Below are 20,499 nucleotides of genomic sequence, written 5' to 3' on the forward strand. Positions count from 1 at the left end.
TCCCTACCGCACCGAGCTTGGAAGTGGCATCTGGGTCCCGATCACCTCGTAAAGGACGCGCGTAGGGTTTGCCCGTGGAAAGATGCCAAAGGAGAAAAAAAAAGGAAATAAGTGGTTGCTCTCTATAAATACAACCCCACCCCCCACCCCCAACGCCCCAGTATACTGCCGTCAGCTTCCTTTTCCCATTCCCTCTCTCTCTCTCTTCCTTCACGGGCTTCTCGCTCCTCATCTAGAGAAGTGATCTGGGGCTTGGAGGCGGCTTTCTCGCACTCCTCGCCTTGTTGGTTTAGAGATCATCTATAAATCTATTCATATATATTTTGACTCAGAGGGAGAAGGGGTTTTGGTAGATCGGTAGTGGAAATGTCTCGCTTGGAAAAGATGGCATCCATTGATGCCCACATGAGGCTTCTTGCCCCCGGGAAGGTATCCGAGGACGACAAGCTGATAGAGTATGATGCCCTCCTCTTGGATCGGTTCCTCGACATCCTTCAGGATCTCCACGGCGAGGAGATCAGAGAAACGGTAGACGAACTCTGTTCTCGTACCTTATCCTTTTTACGATTATGATTTTCATGGCACTTTCTATTGCATGAGGTTGAAAAATTATAAATAAATTGGATTTTCAAAGATCTGATCTATTGGTCGGTTGAAGTGGGTGATGACTAATACTTGGTAAAGAATTGGATCTTGTTCATTGTTTCAGTCTCCGCTAAATGGTTGTGGAGATGTCATTCTAGGTATTGAATGATTTTGTATTTGAATTTAACTACTTATACTATCTTGTATAGACTGATCTAAGATTTGTCTGACTGGTGTCGGGAAAATGCTAATGCCAATTCCGATGACATCATCGTGACTCTTTAAGTAATTATTAGCACGAAAATGAAGCGTTTTACGTGATTTTTTATACTTTTTTCTAGACATTTGTTTTCTTTCAATTTCACTCTTTGATCTGATCATTTGATATTGTCTTTCTTGAATCCTGATAGAGCTAGTTGATTTATTGTGGGCTGTGTTTACAATGTTAGGTTCAAGAATTATATGAGCTATCTGCTGAATATGAAGGCAATCATGAACCTGAGAAGCTAGAGGAACTGGGGAATGTTCTGACTAGTTTGGATCCAGGTGACACAATCGTGGTCTCCAAGTCATTCTCACACATGCTTAACTTGGCCAACTTGGCTGAGGAGGTGCAGATTGCCTATCGAAGACGGATCAAGCTAAAAAAAGGAGATTTTGCTGATGAAAATTCTGCAATTACTGAATCGGACATAGAAGAAACACTTAAGCGTCTTGTTGCGCAGCTGAAGAAGTCCAAAGAAGAAGTTTTTGATGCTCTGAAGAACCAGACAATTGATCTTGTTTTCACTGCACATCCAACTCAGTCAGTCAGAAGATCCTTGCTTCAGAAGCATGGAAGGTTTGTTAAATTATTGACAGTAACCTATTTGCCAAAATGCTTTTTGAAGATACACTTTTGAACTCATGTTCAATTAGCCGTCATGGAAGCATCGCTTGACCTAGCCCATTGTTGGTTGAAACATCTGAAAATGATGTCTTAAAATTTTCTTTTTTGTACTATTTTCTTATATCAACCTATTCTTGTACATCTCATGATGATATCTTAGCTTCATCAACGGCGCTAAATTTTCTGGCATAGTTTGTTTCTTTTTTAAACATTCTATTGCAGTTATAACTGGACAACATTTGTTTTAATCGTCCAGCATGTGTAAATTTCTAGTATCCAAGAAGTTTTTACTCAACAAATTTATCTGCAAGTATACCATACTCATGTTTTAATCTTCACAATGCATCTAAGATGCAGAGATATGACCGATGTATCTTTGGAAGTCTTAGAAATGCCTCCTTGTACCATTCACTGTATCCTACTTGTGTACCAATGAAGGGAAGTTGTATGATAAGGAGTCAGCATATTCTAAACATACGATACCTGGTTTCTTACATGTGCTGGATGTTTGGTTCAGGATAAGGAATTGTTTGACTCAGTTGTATGCCAAAGATATTACTCCTGACGACAAGCAGGAGCTTGATGAGTCGCTTCAGAGAGAGGTAATTATTTTTAACATGCACTTAATCAGTAGATCCTTGTAAATTTTCCTTGAGCCTGAAGCTACATTCTAGTATCAAGCCCCTTTAAGTCCTCTTATGTATTCACACTTCTTCTTATTGATTGGTTTGATATTTTATGTAGATTCAAGCTGCCTTCAGAACTGATGAAATCCGAAGAACTCCTCCAACTCCTCAAGATGAAATGCGGGCTGGGATGAGCTATTTCCATGAAACTATATGGAAGGGTGTCCCTAAATTCTTACGTCGTGTTGATACAGCACTGAAGAACATTGGGATAAATGAACGTGTGCCTTATAATGCCCCTCTTATTCAGTTTTCTTCTTGGATGGGTGGGGATCGTGACGGTATGATTCATCTCCCTGATTTCTAGACGAGTCCTATATTTGGCTTATGATTACTTGTCTAAGACTAAGTTTTGTACATAATTATGTCAGGAGAAAGGGATACTTCTCTTGAGTGTGAGATAATTCAGAATCAGTAGTCAAATTAACATATTTTTTTGCACACATCTAGAAAATAATCGATGAATTTATGCTGTATGCTACGTATTTGTTGTCCTTACAATTTTTTTTTTATGCATATAGGCAATCCTAGAGTTACTCCAGAAGTAACTAGAGATGTATGCTTGTTGGCTAGAATGATGGCTGCAAACTTGTACTACTCACAGATCGAGGATCTGATGTTCGAGGTACTAAAACTTTCTTGTTGTGGGATATCTGAAACTTCCTTTGATCTTTTCCGAGTGCAAGATATTTATGACATATATTGTTGGTTGGTATTTTTCTTATAGCTGTCTATGTGGCGCTGCAATGCTGAACTCCGGATACGAGCAGATGTACTAGACCGTTCCTCCAAAAAAGATGCAAAACACTATATAGGTACTAGAAAGATATATTCACTTTGTTTTATGTTAGTCATATGATTTTTACAAGCATAGTTTGTATTTCCTTGCAGCCATGTTCTTAGCTTATTTTGCTTGACATTTAGTTTGTATACTTCAGTGCATCTTGATATTCTCATTTTTGTTAGGACAATTCAAACACTTGAAAGGCATTAAACTTCATGTATCTGCTTAAGACTATTTAGCCTGGGAATTTTGTTTCGAGTGTGGTGTCCTTGATCTCCCTGCCAAAGACTTCTCCTGGATTCCTTCGCCATCTGCCAGAGATCTTGTTTTCTTTGTTCTCCTATGCCTGTGCGTCAGACAAATTGTCTGCTGTTGTTATTGTATCTTACTGAAAGGCTGGATTTCGTTTGTAGTAGTATGTGTAATTATGCTGCACATTTGGTGGTAAAATGACAAACTGTTGCATTGCTTTGCTGTTCTTAGTGGTTGTAAAGTCCATTGACATTTCTGTACATTGATCTTATCTGTTATGTACTATATTAGAACAAGTGTCTTGATGAATGTAACATCATTATGGATGTTAATGTATGCATTACTCTTTTTTTTTGTGACACAGAGTTCTGGAAGCAAGTACCTCCAAATGAGCCATATCGTGTTATTCTCAGTGATGTGAGAGATAAATTATACAACACACGTGAGCGCTCACGCCATTTACTTTCAAATGGATATTCTGACATCCCTGAAGAAGCAACTTTCACGAATATTGAACAGGTACCATGTTGTATTTGTATTTAATGGTAGCTAAAATAGAGTTGTACCAGTATTTCTAGCTTCCAAAATGTATCTAGAGCTGCATCTATCTGGGTAGGTGGTGTTCCACATATGTGGTGGATAACAAATAGTCTGAATGGCTGAAAGGAGTTATGTATTACTGCACTTACGCTATGCTTAATGAGTGTTCTTTCGTATCACATACTTTTTGAAGAACTGTTGTGTCACACATTTGTACAGCCGAGAAATTAATAGCCAAAGAACTTGCCAATGTGTTCAGTTTGGTGTTTGATTCCTTCCAATTTGCTGTTCTGTTTTAAATTTTGCATTGGTTTTCCTGCAGTTTTTGGAGCCTCTTGAACTCTGCTACCGATCACTCTGTGACTCTGGTGATAGACCGATTGCTGATGGAAGCCTTCTTGACTTTTTGCGCCAAGTGTCAACCTTTGGCCTGTCGCTTGTCAGACTTGATATTAGGCAAGAATCTGACAGGCATACTGATGTCGTTGATGCTATTACCAAACATCTGGGAATTGGATCCTACCGTGACTGGCCTGAGAAGCAACGCCAGGAATGGCTGTTGTCTGAACTTAATGGAAAACGCCCTTTGTTTGGTCCTGACCTACCCAAGACAGATGAAATTGCTGATGTTTTGGATACTTTCCATGTCATAGCAGAACTTCCTTCTGACAACTTTGGGGCTTACATCATATCAATGGCTACTGCTCCTTCAGATGTTTTGGCTGTTGAGTTGTTGCAGCGTGAGTGCCATGTGAAAGAGCCATTGAGAGTAGTCCCTTTGTTTGAAAAACTTGCAGATCTGGAGGCTGCCCCTGCAGCTTTATCCCGACTTTTCTCGATAGAATGGTACAGGAACAGGATTAATGGGAAGCAGGAAGTCATGATTGGATATTCGGATTCAGGGAAGGATGCTGGCCGATTTTCTGCAGCTTGGCAGTTATATAAAGCTCAAGAGGAGCTCATAAAGGTTGCGAAGGATTATGGAGTGAAATTGACGATGTTTCATGGGCGAGGGGGAACTGTCGGAAGAGGTGGTGGTCCTACTCATCTTGCTATACTATCTCAGCCACCAGACACGATCCATGGATCTCTTCGAGTTACAGTTCAAGGAGAAGTCATTGAGCAATCTTTTGGCGAAGAGCATTTGTGCTTCCGGACACTCCAACGTTTCACAGCTGCTACTCTTGAACATGGAATGCACCCCCCTATTTCCCCAAAGCCAGAATGGCGTGCATTGATGGATGAAATGGCTGTTGTGGCTACCAAGGAATATCGATCCATTGTCTTCCAGGAACCACGTTTTGTCGAATATTTCCGCCTGGTAAGTAATCGATCACTTTAATGATAGCATACCTTAAAATAGTTCATTGAGCCTGTTGTTAGCATGTGTTGTACATCATTGAAGGTGACCATTATGTTAGTGGTTTTGATACTTGGATAAATATGAGAAATCTATCAATTTAAATTTAGCTATGGGAGCCCCATAGAGAGAACTAAGCTGCTGAGCATGATAACATCAAAATCTTCGACAAACACGAACGATCATAAGCGGTTCTTTTGGTGTATAACATACTTAGATTTGATGAACATTATGGAAATTCAAAAAATAGCTGTGTGCTGTTCAAAAGATTTAGATTAACATCCCTGTACATATTTTGGTGAGCAAATAACTTTTGCATTTTTCATGTATCTTGACTCATTGAACATCCATCGAATCATATATGCAAAACATCCACAAATACATATCTTGTTTTTAGTTCCTTCCCCTATTCATATATGCAATGTCGTAATGTTTTACAGGCTACACCCGAGCTGGAGTATGGTAGGATGAACATTGGTAGCAGGCCATCAAAACGAAAGCCCAGTGGGGGCATCGAATCATTACGTGCAATTCCCTGGATTTTTGCGTGGACACAAACACGGTTTCACCTACCAGTGTGGCTTGGTTTTGGTGCAGCATTTAAGCATGTTATACAGAAAGATATCAAGAATCTTCATACTCTCCAAGAGATGTACAATGAGTGGCCCTTTTTTAGGGTCACAATTGATCTGGTTGAGATGGTCTTTGCTAAGGGAGATCCTGGCATAGCTGCTTTATATGACAAACTGTTGGTTTCCCAAGATTTGTGGAAATTTGGGGAGCAACTCAGAGCCAACTATGAAGAGACAAAGCATCTTCTTCTTCAGGTAGATTCTTCACGACAATTTTTGTAACTCCAATTTGGGTTAATACTACAAAAAGTGCAAATCCAAAACATGAAATGTTATTCGCTCAATTTTTTTAGCACTTGTTCCAGTTATCAAATGGCAACAATGGTTCTTTTTTTGTAGGTTGCTGGTCACAAAGATCTCTTAGAAGGGGATCCATATCTGAAGCAGAGACTACGCCTGCGTGATGCTTACATTACAACTCTGAATGCCTGCCAAGCTTACACTTTGAAGAGGATCAGGGACCCTTCCTACCATGTTAATGTCAGACCTCATCTCTCCAAGGAGATAGTGGAATCCAGCAAGCCAGCTGCAGAACTAGTGAAGCTCAATCCGAGCAGCGAGTACGCCCCTGGATTGGAGGACACCCTCATTTTGACCATGAAGGGCATTGCCGCTGGACTGCAGAACACCGGTTAAATTATGCATTCGGGTACCATATCAATAAGGCATTGCAGAAAACTATCATATTATGTGATCAATTTTTGTCTTGCTGTTTTCTTCAGTCTTTTGAAGATTAGCGTAATTGACAGGAACAATTTCAGCTTTGATACTTGTCATAATTAGCAAGCAATAAGCCTCCTACAATAAGATGATGGCAAAGTTTATGTTTCCAGTATTTACAGTTCTATTTGCACTTTTGGTCAGGATGATACCATTTATGGAGTTCTCAGTGAAGTTGTATCGTAGGGACGATTATATTTCGCTTGCGTAAGTTAGTCGAAGAAGCGGCATTTTCTTCGAGTCATGCAAGTCGATCGAAGAAGCAAATGACAATGAAAATACTGCTTCGATCCTTTTTAATTTGTAATTTTAGAAATTTAATAGCCATTAGGAGAAAATTGATAATTTATGTGATAAAATATGTTTTAATTGTTTAGTTATGTACATTAACGAAGTGAATAAAACTGTGTTCGTTGAAGAAATGAATCACGCCTGATGAAAATATCATTGACAAATAGTTAATACATAAAAAGTATTATAATACATACGATTTGCAGATGTGTGATGCGCATCTGTAATCATCTTCGCTCATCGAATAAGATGAATAGGAATGTATATAGACGTATCGACACCACGGGATTTGATTCAGCGAATCCGTGTGGGTTCTACACGCTCCCTCCCTCCCTCCGTCCATCCACCCACCCATCCGAAGCCTATGCGTTCGCGCGCACTTCCTATTCCAATCCCGTCCCACGGTCAATCCCCAATGGCCATAAATAGCTCCACGACCGTACCCATCCCTCCCTATTTTTTAACCATCCCTTCCAACTATTCTCTTGTTTCTTCCTCGAAACTGAACCAGGAGGGAGAGATCGAGGCGACGCGCTCGGAGTGGATCGGCAATGGCGTCGCAGAAGGAGCGCGAGAACTTCGTGTACATCGCCAAGCTCGCGGAGCAAGCCGAGCGCTACGACGGTTGGTGTTTGCTTCCCCTCCGATCTCGAAGCCTAGGGTTTCCATCTCTTCCCTAGATCAGGGCTTTTGCCGCCCGCCTCTCGATCCGATCCGTGTCGTTCGCTGCAGAGATGGTGGATGCGATGAAGAAGGTCGCGAAGCTTGACGTGGAACTCACCGTGGAGGAGCGGAACCTGCTCTCGGTGGGCTACAAGAACGTGGTCGGCGCTAGGAGGGCTTCGTGGAGGATCCTGTCTTCGATCGAGCAGAAGGAGGAGGCGAAGGGGAACGATCACCATGTCAAGAGCATCAAGGAGTACTGCCAGAAGGTGGAGTCGGAGCTCTCGAACATCTGCACCGATATTATTGCCCTGATCGACGAGCATCTCATCCGCTCTTCATCGGCCGGGGAATCCTCTGTCTTCTACTACAAGATGTGGGTCATATCTGAAATCATCTGATGCTGTGCCATGGATGTTTCTGTTTTTGGGGTGTGAAGGTGTGTTATGTTTGATTACAGGAAGGCCGATTACTATCGTTACCTGGCTGAGTTCAAGTTTGGCGATGAGAAAAAAGAAGCTGCAGAGCATTCTCTTAAAGCTTATCAGGTTGAAAATCTGGTTTCTTCTCTTTCCCACATTTGAATCTTATGTATTTTGGCTTTACCTTCAATGGGCTTTCTGCAGAGCCGTTTAAATCTCTATTTTCATTGAAATTTGTTGCTATTACTTGTTTTTTTTTTTTTAATGTTTTATTAGAATATGTTACTGGAATAATTTATGATATCTAGAAAAATTTTCTTGTACGTTCGTATTTACAGTTATAGAAGCTTTCTTTACTAGTTAGATTGCTATCGGCATTACTGTTAAAAAATAGTTTAATCATGAGCAGCAATGCCACACTAGTTTAATCATGAACCTATTCTTTTGTCCCATTTCTTTCATTAAAGTTCACATTTATTTTGTTTTCTTGTGGAGACTGAGTGTTCCAGAATGCCACTAGTTTCAATGGTTTCATTGTAATCACTTCTTCCTGTTATCTATTGATGTCTGAGGATTTTCATGTTACCCGAGGGATTAGTAGCTGGTTACTTGGTGATAATCTCTTTCAGTAGTTGATGGATACAGTAATATTTCATGTATTTTCAGAAGCGCATGACTATTTTTTATATTTCTTGTACTCAAGGAACTGAAGCTTGCATATTTTATTGTATACAAGTCGATTGGAGATGCTCAATTTTGCTTTTGGATTTGCAACTTAGTCTTAAATGTAATTCATGTTCATTTCTGTGGCGAGCTGGCCGAGGCAGACCAGAAATTGTGGGAACTAGGTACCTGTCCCTTTTATGTAGCTAAGTAGCAAAGTGCAAATTTTGTGAGCTTCAAATTTGATAATTGATCTGTAGTTAAAACAGTCACTTGGTTTTGACTCAAGCTCATATTGGCAATTTTTAGCTGCTGGAGGTTTATCTGTTTTATGTTATAGTTTGCCCAGTACATTTGTAAATACGACCACCCCATCTATAAAGTGGCTTTGTGATTCTTGAATTGCTCTTAGGATGTTTGTGGATCATGCTTTTTGCAGTCTTGTTTGATGTGTAGTCTTTGCTTCTTGATTTTCAGGAGAAAATGTTTTCATGTTTCGTGGACTTCTTGGATTAACATTTCTATCTCCAGTGAATTTGATGTTGCTCTAATATGCTTGCTTCTTTTTACTTAAGTATTAGCTCTATGTGTTTGCAGGCAGCTACGAGTACAGCTGAGGCTGATCTGCCTCCTACTCATCCAATTCGATTGGGATTAGCATTGAATTTCTCTGTATTTTATTATGAGATCATGAATTCACCTGAACGGTATGGCATACATTCTACTATACAGTGAATCAGATGTATGTCCATTTTCTGAGATTTTCTCCTCCTTTCTAAAGAACTTGTCTATACTCAGGGCTTGCCACCTTGCAAAACAATCTTTTGATGAAGCTATTTCTGAGCTTGACACACTGAGTGAAGAATCATACAAGGACAGTACTTTGATCATGCAACTGTTGAGGGATAACCTTACCCTATGGACTTCTGACATCCCAGATGATGGAGGTAATAATAAACCTAATGCAAAGGAAAATTTTCTGATATCCGAGAGAGAATGCTTTCCTGATTAGCTTTCTTTAGATTATTGTTGTGCCATATTTGGAAGCAAAGCTCCATGTATATGTATAGATTTTTACTATACTAGTAGTATCACTGTTATTTCTAGAGTTTTATTTTGACGTCTTTCGTATCTTTCAACATAAACTATAAAAGGTATTGGTATACTGTTTTGCATTTGTCCTTTATGGCCAAAATATGCTTCTTGGATTCAGCATCTCTTAACTTTGTGGCTCAAGAACATGTTGGTATGTTTGGCTGTTGCTAGTTGCTCAACTATTTGCATTCTAGGTAAAAATTTCTACTAGGCATGTAAAAACTTGATATAGGTTCAAGTCATCATAACTTTCTATTTCTGTCCTTAAGCATCAAATGATATTAACATATCATTCTAAAAGCATTGGTTTCAAATCATTATATTCTGGTGTGCAAATCATTATATATGGAGTACAGTTGCTATTTGTTTGACTTTTGAAATTCGGACCCTACTCTTTCTTTTTAGGAGATTTACATTCTAAAACAATGTCCGGTGCTTGCATTGAACTTTCAAGTCTTCTGTTGTGTGTTCTTTTAAGGATTTATTCAAACTATATACTGATGCACGAAAGGGACCTTCTATTCTACTTAAGAGGAGTTGATCTATGGTTCATGGAAGCGGGCCTTTTAAGTCTCAACATAGTTTATTTGATTTTCTGCATCGTTTAGGGTCATAGTCATTGTAGTCATAACATGACATAGGGCAACATGTAGAGAGCAAAGGCCATGGAAAGCAGATCAGGAGGGAGGACTAGGACAAAATAATCAGCAGGATAGTTAATGCCATTTGACCAGCAAACTCAAGATTTTTAATTAATTTATCATGATTATGACATTCTAGAAGACTCCAACTTGGTTAACTCATATGAAGTTATGAACCATCAAGAAGAACGAAATAATGAATTTACAATTGAATTAACTATTTCAGAGCTTTCCTTTCTTGGTCATCGCAAAATAATGAATATGCGGCTGATAAGGGAAGGCTGGATTTTTCTCCCATGTTTTCTCCTAAGAAAATATATGTTAACTGTCCCTCTATTGATGTGATATGATCTTTCTCTGTGTAACTGTGATCTGATCTTCCTTTTTCTGGATGTTTCATGCTATCCACTACCCTGTAAGTTAATAACAAGGTCTTGGATGATCAGTTCATTTGCTTGATGTTCTCTGGAGGTGGAATAACAAATACTGCAAATATATAATATCATCAACCAGAACTACATATATAACGAAGGCGTAGCATTTCCATTTTAATGATGCTTCTTCCTTTAGGATCTATGCTATGCGTGTATAAATTTAAAGAAAAGGTATGAAAAGAAACCTTTTACATCTTTTACGTTAAGCGGATTGACTCCTGAAGCACAATGATTGTTTGTTATATTGGACACAGGATTTCTTGGTATGAGTTTCATGGCATGTTATGTCTACAAGGCATTCCTAGGCAGCACAAATAATCTAAGCTCTTGATGCAACTTTTTTTCATCTTCATGTAAAAGCTTTTTCATTATTGCAGTAAAAGCTCATCTTTGATCTTGAATTTTTTGTATATTAAATACCAAAATGATTATTTCAAGTTTTGCATCAGCATTTGTTTGATCTTTGATGGGTTTCATTCATTTGAGTCTAAAATGCTCTATAATGTTTTGACCCCAATTCTCAACAGATGATGCTATCAAGGAGAGTAATGGGAAGCCTGCTGCAGTTGAAGATGCAGAGGTTGGTTTATATATTTGAACTCAATTAAGATACTGATCCAATTCACTCTTGAGTTCTTGCAAAAGCAGGAACGTTCATCATGAGTTGGAATAGACCTCATCTATGTCCATGTTCCCCATAAATACACAACCCAGTGGTGTCTGCCAGACACCATTGTACTAAATAATTCCCGCAACATGTTTTTATATTATCGTAATTAATGGCATGACATGAAATCTAACTTTCGGATGTTGGAAATTTTTTTTGCAGTGAAGAAGATGGAACCTGGTGGATGACTATTCAGATGATGTCCTTGTCGTTTCAGTATCAATGGTTCTGGTTTTTAAATTATCTGTTATTGGTTCCTGTTCCTGTTCTCTTTTAATTGAACTTAATTTGAGAAATTTATCCCAACTTGGAAATTGAAAATCCTGTGGCTTGTGCATCTCTTTTGGATTCTGGCATGCGTACTAGTGTGGCCTTTCCTTGAAAGTTGCACTAATTCCTTGATCTTTTCTTGACCCTTCTTTCGATTACTCTTATCAATCAAAATGTGACTGCAAGGGCAGTCGTGGAGGATCCGTTGCCTTGCTTTCACAACAAGGGATATGGAAAGCGCGTTGAGATGCTTAGAGTACGAGCAATTATGAGCTGCTGTTGGCGTAGGACAGACGTCATCTCCTTCACTCATTCTGCTATGGATTCTTAACCCATTTGGAGTAGGGGCTCCGAATAGAGACTCCTCTTTTCTAGTGTAAGGTTGTACATGAAGTGTATTAGGTCCACATAAAACATATATTTTTGTCTTCTAATTTTTCTTGATTTTCAGATGTTCCATATTTAATTCAAAAATATTTTCGAAATATATACAATTACAAATTATATATAGTAAGTTTTTTATATATTAAAATCAATAAAAAGTAAACGATCTTAGATAAAATAATTAATATAGAACTAATCTTACTCCACCTCTTGTGCTCGCTCAGCTCTCTCCTCTCGGATTAGAAGGAGTTGGCACACCTTTTTCTTCCCCATGCTTTGAGACGATCATAAGCATATTACCATGAAAGTTCATATCTGCAAAACATAAGGCACAAGGGTCAGTTCCACTTAGATCAATAGCAGACCCCAAAAGCTTCAAGGGGAAAAGCTCGAACACCAACTCCTTACTTCAAAATTTAGTCCTACTTCAACGAATCACACTACTTACTTATCTGCTAAGCCCTAATACCAACCCCCCTGCTTCAAGAATTAGCCCCGCTTCAACGAGTCACTACTTGCTTATTTGTTGGATGATAGTGGACTTAGAGAGAGCGTGAGCAATTGCTCCTCGTCGAACTTGTGCCTCTTTGGAGGATGCATTGACAAAACTTCTGGGCAGCCTGCCCAACGTAAGCTTAGGGGTCAACCTTTTCTTGTAATGATATAAAAGAACATTTCTTTTTAGTCCTTATTGAGGCTCGATACCACTTTGACTTTTCAATCATTTTGGACTTAAAGTATAATGAACTCATGAAGCAAATGTTAAAACACAAATACAACAAGAGCATTGTCAAGGAAATACCAATCCTTTTAACATTCCCCAACAAAGGCCACCGGAGGAGGAATTAGAGCTCATCCTCTAATACATCAGTTTATGTGTAGAGATGTTGATTGGATGTGTAGGTCGATCACTTACCGAGTAATAATAAGCTTGAACTTAGTTGGAATGTAGAAAGTATTCCTAATTTCTTCCAAGTCCTTGGTATGAATGCACGAGTCAAAGTTAAACGATCCTATCAAAGACTGTGGGATCTCACTACTAGAGGCATTCGATCTTGGAGGAACAACCTATCTTATGATAGCAACATCGACCCCTTCAAAGGAACAAGTTTGCTCTATCGATATCGAGGTAATGGCATTGATGACTCACCTGAGTTAGATCTTAAAGTGAAGAAGGAAGAAGTTGAGCTAGAAGACATCTTAGACCTTAGTCTTTTGAGAAAGTTCTAAAATCTAAAGAAGACACTTAACTCTAAATCGAATGCTTTGAATGTGCTTAAAAGTATGAAGAGAGAAAGAGAAGGGAGAATCCGATTTATAGGGCTCGAGTGATCCTTTGGCTACCAATTATCAAATCCTTCGGTTATCCAATAATCCATCACGATTAAGGAGGTGATAACCTCCTATTGATCAAAGATTATTCATCATAGAAATTATAATCATTCTGGATCTCTAATCATATGATGCATCACTATATGGAGTTCCCCAATTGAGTTACATATGTGAAATCTAACTCATGATTATGACATATTACGAGCCAGGCCTCCCTTGGCATAACTTTACATATGATATGTTTATTGAACGTTGAGGCATCAAAGGTAATTCACATAAGACGGTCAGACCTCTTAGCAAAATTATCATGAAATCGCTCTCTACAAACAATAAAAGCCATGAGGCATGCATAGTAGGAGGATCATGCCCAATAAGCCAACTCCCTAAAGAGAGATTATCTTTGACGATAACGTGATTAAAATAACTTAAAGTGCTATTTTTGATAATAATATAATTAAAATGATTCAAATCATTATATGTGACAACAATACAATCAAAATGGCACCGAGTGCTACCTTTGATAATAATACGATCGAAATGACCTAAAATGCTATCTTCATCAACAGTACAATTGAAATGACCTAAAGTACTACTTTCAATGACAATGCAACCAAATCGACCCGAAGTATTATCTTTGATGATAACATGATTGAAATGATAGGAAGCACTACTTTTAGCAAAAATATAACTTAAAACGACTTGAAGTGCTACATTCAATGATAACATGATCGGAACAACATGAAGTGCTACATTCAATGACTCCTTTATCAAATCGAGCCAAGGTGTTATATTTGATAATAGCACAATTGAAACGATCCAAAGTGCTACATTCGACAACAATACTATCGAAATGATTCAAAATACTACCTTTAACGGTAGCACAATCAAATCACTTTATATCGCTACTTAAGTAACCCAAACAAAATTACATTAGTTGCAAACTGTGTATCCCACCACTACTTCATATGCCAAAGCATGAGAAGTGATAATGGGAAATGATACACGACAGGCTATTGACATCTTAATAATACATGATTGATAATTTAATATCGTATTAAAAGGTGATACTTGTACTAACGAGTAATTGTGATGACTCACGTAAATACCTTATTGATAATTTAGTATTGTGTTTGGATTCAACACATAATTAGACACATAATAATGATAGAATAAACTCACGTAAATACCTCAAATCTATAAATTCTCACATACACTCATTAAATTATCATAATCATCTATCCTACTATAAAAACCTTTACATATATTGTCACCAAACAAACTCCATCCCTATTTTAGATTTTAGTTAAATTCTCTTTTGATTTGATATTATCTTCCAAACCCTACTCATATCATAAATATTAAAGGGATTTTGTTAGACATGCTCCGAACATAATTTTACAATACGAGGATTCAATGCTTTTACCCCTGATTAACCTATAATATTCTCATAAAATGATCGCGATTGAATCAAAGTCCCATTCCAAATCGAACGACTTGAATTTATCATAATAATACTTAACATAAATATCCTCTAAAATAAATAATAAGAAGGAACTAATTTAAAGGTATTTAACTAAAATAGACTATATTATAAAACAGGATCAATTTCCATTCTAACAATAATGATGCTACCATCAAAATTTGACACAAATTTAAAGTTCACATTTGCCACAAAAAAGATTTATTATTCACGTCAAAGATCACCAACTGCATAGTCCACAAAAATAGAGTAATTAAGTTACCGGCAAGGGGAGAGATCTATAAATACCACCGCTCTTCGCCGCAAGGAGGCCGCGGCGGCCTTCCCTCGTTACTTATTCCCAGCCAAGCATTCGGTCACGTTTCGCCTCCTCACTTCCTCCATCGATCCGAGAGAGGAGTGCTTCAAGCGAGTACGATTGAAGCCGGGGCATATCGCTGTCTCGATGGCGAACAGAAATCTTCCCGGACGGATCATCAAGGTAAGCCCTCGATCGATGCGTTCCCGATCGTCTTTCTTCATCTTCTCTCCGATCTGGAAAGATCGTTTGTCGTTTGTTAGGGCTTTGATCTCTTTGTTTTGGGAATCATGTGGTTTGATTCATCTTGGCTTGTTGGTTCTATTGGCAGGAAACCCAGCGGCTCCTTGGCGAACCAGGTACTTCTTTCTTCGTTGCTTTTCGGAATGTTTCGTGCAGTTTCTAATTGTTTAGATGCTTAGGGGTTTGAACATCGCGACGCTGGAATTATAGGGTTTGACGCATCTCTTTATTTGCTACAGAACCTGGCATAAGTGCATTGCCGTCCGAGGACAACATGCGCAGCTTCAGTGTGAAGATCCTCGGGCCAAATCAGTCTCCATATGAAGGTGATTTCTTTGCCATGGGTCTTTTGCCTCTTAGTATTATCAATTCCGTTGTTTGATGATCCTTCACATGATTTCCTCAGAAAGTGTGAGGTGATCGTCACCTTTTGTTTAGGAGATAACGTTCCTTCGGGAGGCAGAGTATGAGTTGTAACTATTTGATGCTTATTTGTGGCTACACTGATAAATATACATATTGCAAATGATGCTGCTTTATATGGTGCAACATCCAGAAAAGGTGCTTTGATTGCATAATCGATAGTTTTCAGGACCAGAACATTCACAATGAATCAAGCAAATGCTAGATGCAGCTTTCTTTTCCTTGTCACAACGTTGACCTCTGGCTTAAGCAATCATTCCTTTTACTAATGTAGATAATTGGTGTGCTTTCCACCAGACTTTTACTTGGAAGTGAGAAGGTTCATTCTCTCAGTTCTGTGTTCATTATTGTGCTCTGAGAGTTATATGTAATAAAAGGTTTATTTCAATTTATTGATTCTTCGAAACTAGTTTTCGGTTACTTTGCTGCTTCCTCCTCATAGACATGTGATTAGAATCACTCCTCCATTGTGTGAAACTAGAATATTATGTAGATATTTGCATGATTAGTAATGCTAAACCTAAGTTGAATATTAACTAGAGTAACATAAATGAAAGATTTATATATATATATATATATATATATATATATATATATATATATATATATGTTGAAGTGCTATTTCCAATCTTCGAAAGGATATATATGTATATATATATCGAAGTGCTATTTCCAATCTTCGAAAGGATATATATGTAAAAGCCTCAATTTTCTGTTAGCATTTTTTATCATTTATTGGATACTAATATGAAGCATGATTCTGTTTTTGATAACCTTTAATCAGGAGGGGTTTTCAAGCTTGAGTTGTTTTTGCCTGACGAATATCCAATGGTTGCCCCAAAGGTAAGATAACCACAAGTTAATATCCTGCCAATTGTGTGTGACTGTTGTGGATATTTATAGATATTGTTCCTTGGTCACATTACATTTATGGAACTTGTTCATTTAAATTTAACCAAAATAGAAATAGGATATGACTATTTACTTGTACAGGACCATTAGTCATGTTTTGCTTCTTCGTAGGTGAAGGTTGTGTTGTTATATGGGAAAATAATGGAAAAAGAGAAGTTGGTAGTTTGTGTGTAATTACTTGTTGCCATTATTTAAGATTTTTTCTTATCGGCTTGCCTTTTAAAATTTAATGCAACCTAGGTTTTTTCTTTTTATTCCTGTCATCCATCACTACACAAGACAGCCTTGTTTATTCCAATTTAATATGTTCGGTTTTGTATTTTATCCTCCTTGGATATAGGGCTATATTTCTCCTTGTCACTTGGCATGACAACAGAAATTCTACTACCTAGCGTTACTTTCTTTTAGCAGCCTTTGTTTATCTTGTTATGCTTGTTTTATCTTGCTAATTCATCTATGCCCATTTTTCTTTAACGAATTTGGAACAGGTCCGTTTCCTCACCAAAATTTATCATCCTAACATTGACAAGGTAAGAAGTCCTACTATATTCTCTTTTTATCTTTTTTTTTCTTTTGTAGAAAATGCAATTCTAAGGATTTGATTTGCAGCTTGGAAGAATATGCCTTGACATTCTGAAGGACAAGTGGACTCCGGCCCTCCAAATTCGAACAGTACTACTCAGGTGATGTGACTGTTTAATTCATCATTATAACTATGCTGCCACCAGAATATTATCGTTCTCAAATAACAGATACCATGATACGATAGAATTTATTTTCCTTGTTGAACTTCTTTTTGGTTTACTGTGTTTGCTTATGGCAATCGAACAACCATTGGTGAATATTGTAAACCGATGGATGTCCTAATTCCTTTACCTTCTCCCGACTTTTCAACCTAGGCTTTTGTTTCCGAATAAATTGAAAGAAAAAGCTATGATAACCACATACATCCGTCCCTTTTCCACTTGAAAATACTGTTGTTGCAAATCTACTTGATAAGACTTGTGTTAAGATCGTACCTCTCCTTATCTTGGAAAACGATAATAATTCTCAAACTTTGTTTATCTAATCTTTCGTGATTATTTTTTCCTCCTCAGTATTCAAGCACTTCTTAGTGCTCCAAACCCAGATGATCCTCTTTCAGAAAATATTGCTAAGCATTGGAAGGCAAATGAAGCAGAAGCTCTAGAAACAGGTAAAATTATGTTCAGGTTGTAAATTATGTGCCTTGACTAATTAATTACTCAAGCCCGTACTTTTAATTGTTCTCAATACAAATAACAAAATTAAGGTTATGTCTCTATCAAGCTTCTCACCATAATTCCGTTTGTGATGTTGGTCAATGCAGCAAAAGAATGGACGCATGTTTATGCTAGCGGTGGATAAAAATCATTGCAGACAGCCGTAATAACATGTTCACAGGGAGGTTATTCATCCATTACTAACTATTAACAGTAAAAACACTGCTGACATACTGCAGGATGTGTATACATATATATGTTTGTATTAACAGTAAAAACCAGAAAGGTTTATTATGGCAATAACATGTAACTTCTCTAGTCATTATCTGTAATTTATGTTGTCACATGTTGCAATCTCTTGCCGCATCCTAATGGCATCCTGGTAGGCAGGAGCATTGACATAATTAATATCCAAAGTAATAAGACTGTAGTTGGGCAATGAAGCCCTTTTTTTGTTCTCCAAAAACACTTCTAAAATTTAGGATGCGGCAAGAGATCTCTTCTCATCTTTTATGTTCTCCAAAAACACTTCTAAAATTTTTAATTAATTAATTAATTAATTTTATATATATATATATATATATATATATATATATTAGATCATTCAATTTTTTTTAAATGAATGAGTATTATAATTGAACATCCACGTTTAAGGTGTCTTAAATAGATTTAATCGAAAGACACTTAGATTGCATAATCCTCAATTAAATGAGTTATATATTCTAGTTTAAATTTTAGTATAACATGTCAATTTAAATCAAAATATCTCAATCGTTCATCACTCTACTATGATGTCATTCTAACATCATTAGTAATTTTTTTTATTTTTAAAAGATTTAAGGATAATTAATTATTGAAACTTAGATTTTTTTTATTAGGTTTATAAATGGGTATATTTGAGTTTATTTTCGAGCATACCCTATGTTAAGATCGCAAAGGCAGTGGGAGGGTGAATTAACAATAAGTGCGTGTAACTTGTATCGGAAATGTGATTAACAATAAGTGCGAGTAAGGATTGTTCAGTAAGTTCGTTCTTTTTTACCTACGTCCACTCTAGATTATTCTTCATTCGAGACCATCGACTTTTACTATTGATCTTCTTTCAATGGACGAAGATTAACTAACCTTGTTAAAACTCTTTCTCCTTTTTACAAATTTAGGAAAGAACCCTTATACCCGTCTTTTACAAAAGACCTCTCACCTCAGAATAACTTCTAGAATCAAGGAGGAAGAGACTTGATATTTTTTAAGAGTTTATAATACTTTAAAATCATAAGTTTTTCATACTCTTGCAAGCAAGCATGATAAAAATATTTATAGGCCCAAAATAACTTTAGAAATGGAGTCAAAAATTTAAATCCCCAGCTTTTCGAGGTATTAGCAGTACCACCACCTAGCCTAATCTCAGGTTCTTTAATTGGTCTTCCAATATGCCCAATTCAATCTTGATTTAAGTCCAATGGCTTCTGATTAAGTTGACAAAGTTACACAAAAAAACTAACTCAATTAAACTCTAAACTACTTCGATCAAGACATAACAACTACAAATCATGAAGCCTACGTTGTCCGACATATCATTAGTTCATATGGTACTTTGTTTGAACTTTTGATTGTCGTCTTTTCTTTCGGTATATTGTTTGATCCATCGACATATTAACCTTTTGCAACATTCGATCTTGACGCAATGACCGATCCTTCTAGCCTAATGCCCGATCTTTGACATGAACCACTCCGACCCAACGTTTGATTCACCTGCTTCAATCGATATCTTTCCATAATCGAAGTTTATCCTACGTCTCTTTTATTAAATTTTAATTAGTTCACAAACTTATTAATTGATTTCATCATCAAAATCCGAGATTCAACACCCTAGTCAATTTCAACTAAACCATCTCAAACTTTTGCTCGTATAATAGGATATAATTCTAAGAGGTCAATTTCGATCAAATCATCTCAAAGTTTCACATTTCTACTAAAAGATGATTCTAATATCATTAGTAATATTTTTTTTAAATAAAAATTGTGATAATTAATTGTTAAAATTTAAATTTTTTTATAGGGTCTATAAACAAGTCTATTTTTATTTATTTTCGAATGTAACAAAGTCAACTTCAATAAAACTATCTCAAACTTTCACTAATTTACTAGGATATCATGCTAATATCATTAATAATACTTTCTATTTTTAAAGGATTTTAAGATAATTAATTTATTAAATTTTAGATTTTTTGGATATAATATGTGAATGTGTATTTTAATTTATTTTCAAGTATAACATGGTCAACTTCAATTAAACCTTCTCAAACTTTTAGAATTATACTAGAATCTGATATTTCAGTTTAATCCCAAGTATAACATAGATTTTTCTATATAAATTATGAATATGAGGTGAGTGATGAAGTGTAACGAGAGAAGGAGGAGAAGGCGAAGGTGGACAAAGAGCGGGAGGAAAAGGAGAAGGAGACGGAGGAGGGGATTTAAGAATTTGACATGAACCGATTCACAAATTTTATAATGGTATAATTGATATTTATAAAAAAAAATCCTCGGATAAAAATGAATATGTGGGATTTTATTTTGTAAATTGTCTAA

At 36.9% G+C, this 20,499-nt stretch overlaps 3 protein-coding genes across 3 annotated transcripts; all 3 read left to right on the plus strand.

Annotated features, from left to right (window-relative positions):
* Positions 1–160: 160 nt before the first annotated feature.
* Positions 161–6,563, plus strand: LOC135676897 (phosphoenolpyruvate carboxylase 2-like). The gene is made up of 10 exons (XM_065188595.1): positions 161–528; positions 1,035–1,426; positions 1,992–2,076; positions 2,219–2,441; positions 2,682–2,785; positions 2,888–2,975; positions 3,561–3,715; positions 4,059–5,057; positions 5,537–5,923; positions 6,068–6,563. Exons 1-10 carry the CDS (start codon positions 367–369, stop codon positions 6,362–6,364), a joined length of 2,892 nt encoding a protein of 963 aa, XP_065044667.1. The 5' UTR covers positions 161–366; the 3' UTR covers positions 6,365–6,563.
* Positions 6,564–7,190: 627 nt separating this feature from the next.
* LOC103989175 (14-3-3-like protein C) lies at positions 7,191–11,661 on the plus strand. Its single transcript, XM_009407963.3, has 7 exons — positions 7,191–7,363; positions 7,472–7,778; positions 7,863–7,950; positions 9,085–9,194; positions 9,286–9,434; positions 11,185–11,237; positions 11,487–11,661. Exons 1-7 carry the CDS (start codon positions 7,291–7,293, stop codon positions 11,487–11,489), a joined length of 783 nt encoding a protein of 260 aa, XP_009406238.1. The 5' UTR covers positions 7,191–7,290; the 3' UTR covers positions 11,490–11,661.
* Positions 11,662–15,080: 3,419 nt separating this feature from the next.
* On the plus strand, positions 15,081–18,225 carry LOC103989176 (ubiquitin-conjugating enzyme E2 36). The gene is made up of 8 exons (XM_009407964.3): positions 15,081–15,271; positions 15,420–15,447; positions 15,571–15,657; positions 16,539–16,597; positions 17,155–17,196; positions 17,276–17,349; positions 17,764–17,861; positions 18,015–18,225. Exons 1-8 carry the CDS (start codon positions 15,236–15,238, stop codon positions 18,050–18,052), a joined length of 462 nt encoding a protein of 153 aa, XP_009406239.3. The 5' UTR covers positions 15,081–15,235; the 3' UTR covers positions 18,053–18,225.
* Positions 18,226–20,499: the final 2,274 nt, after the last annotated feature.

The sequence above is a fragment of the Musa acuminata genome, chromosome BXJ1-6 (genome assembly GCF_036884655.1).
Source record: "Musa acuminata AAA Group cultivar baxijiao chromosome BXJ1-6, Cavendish_Baxijiao_AAA, whole genome shotgun sequence".
Taxonomy (NCBI): Eukaryota; Viridiplantae; Streptophyta; class Magnoliopsida; order Zingiberales; family Musaceae; genus Musa; species Musa acuminata.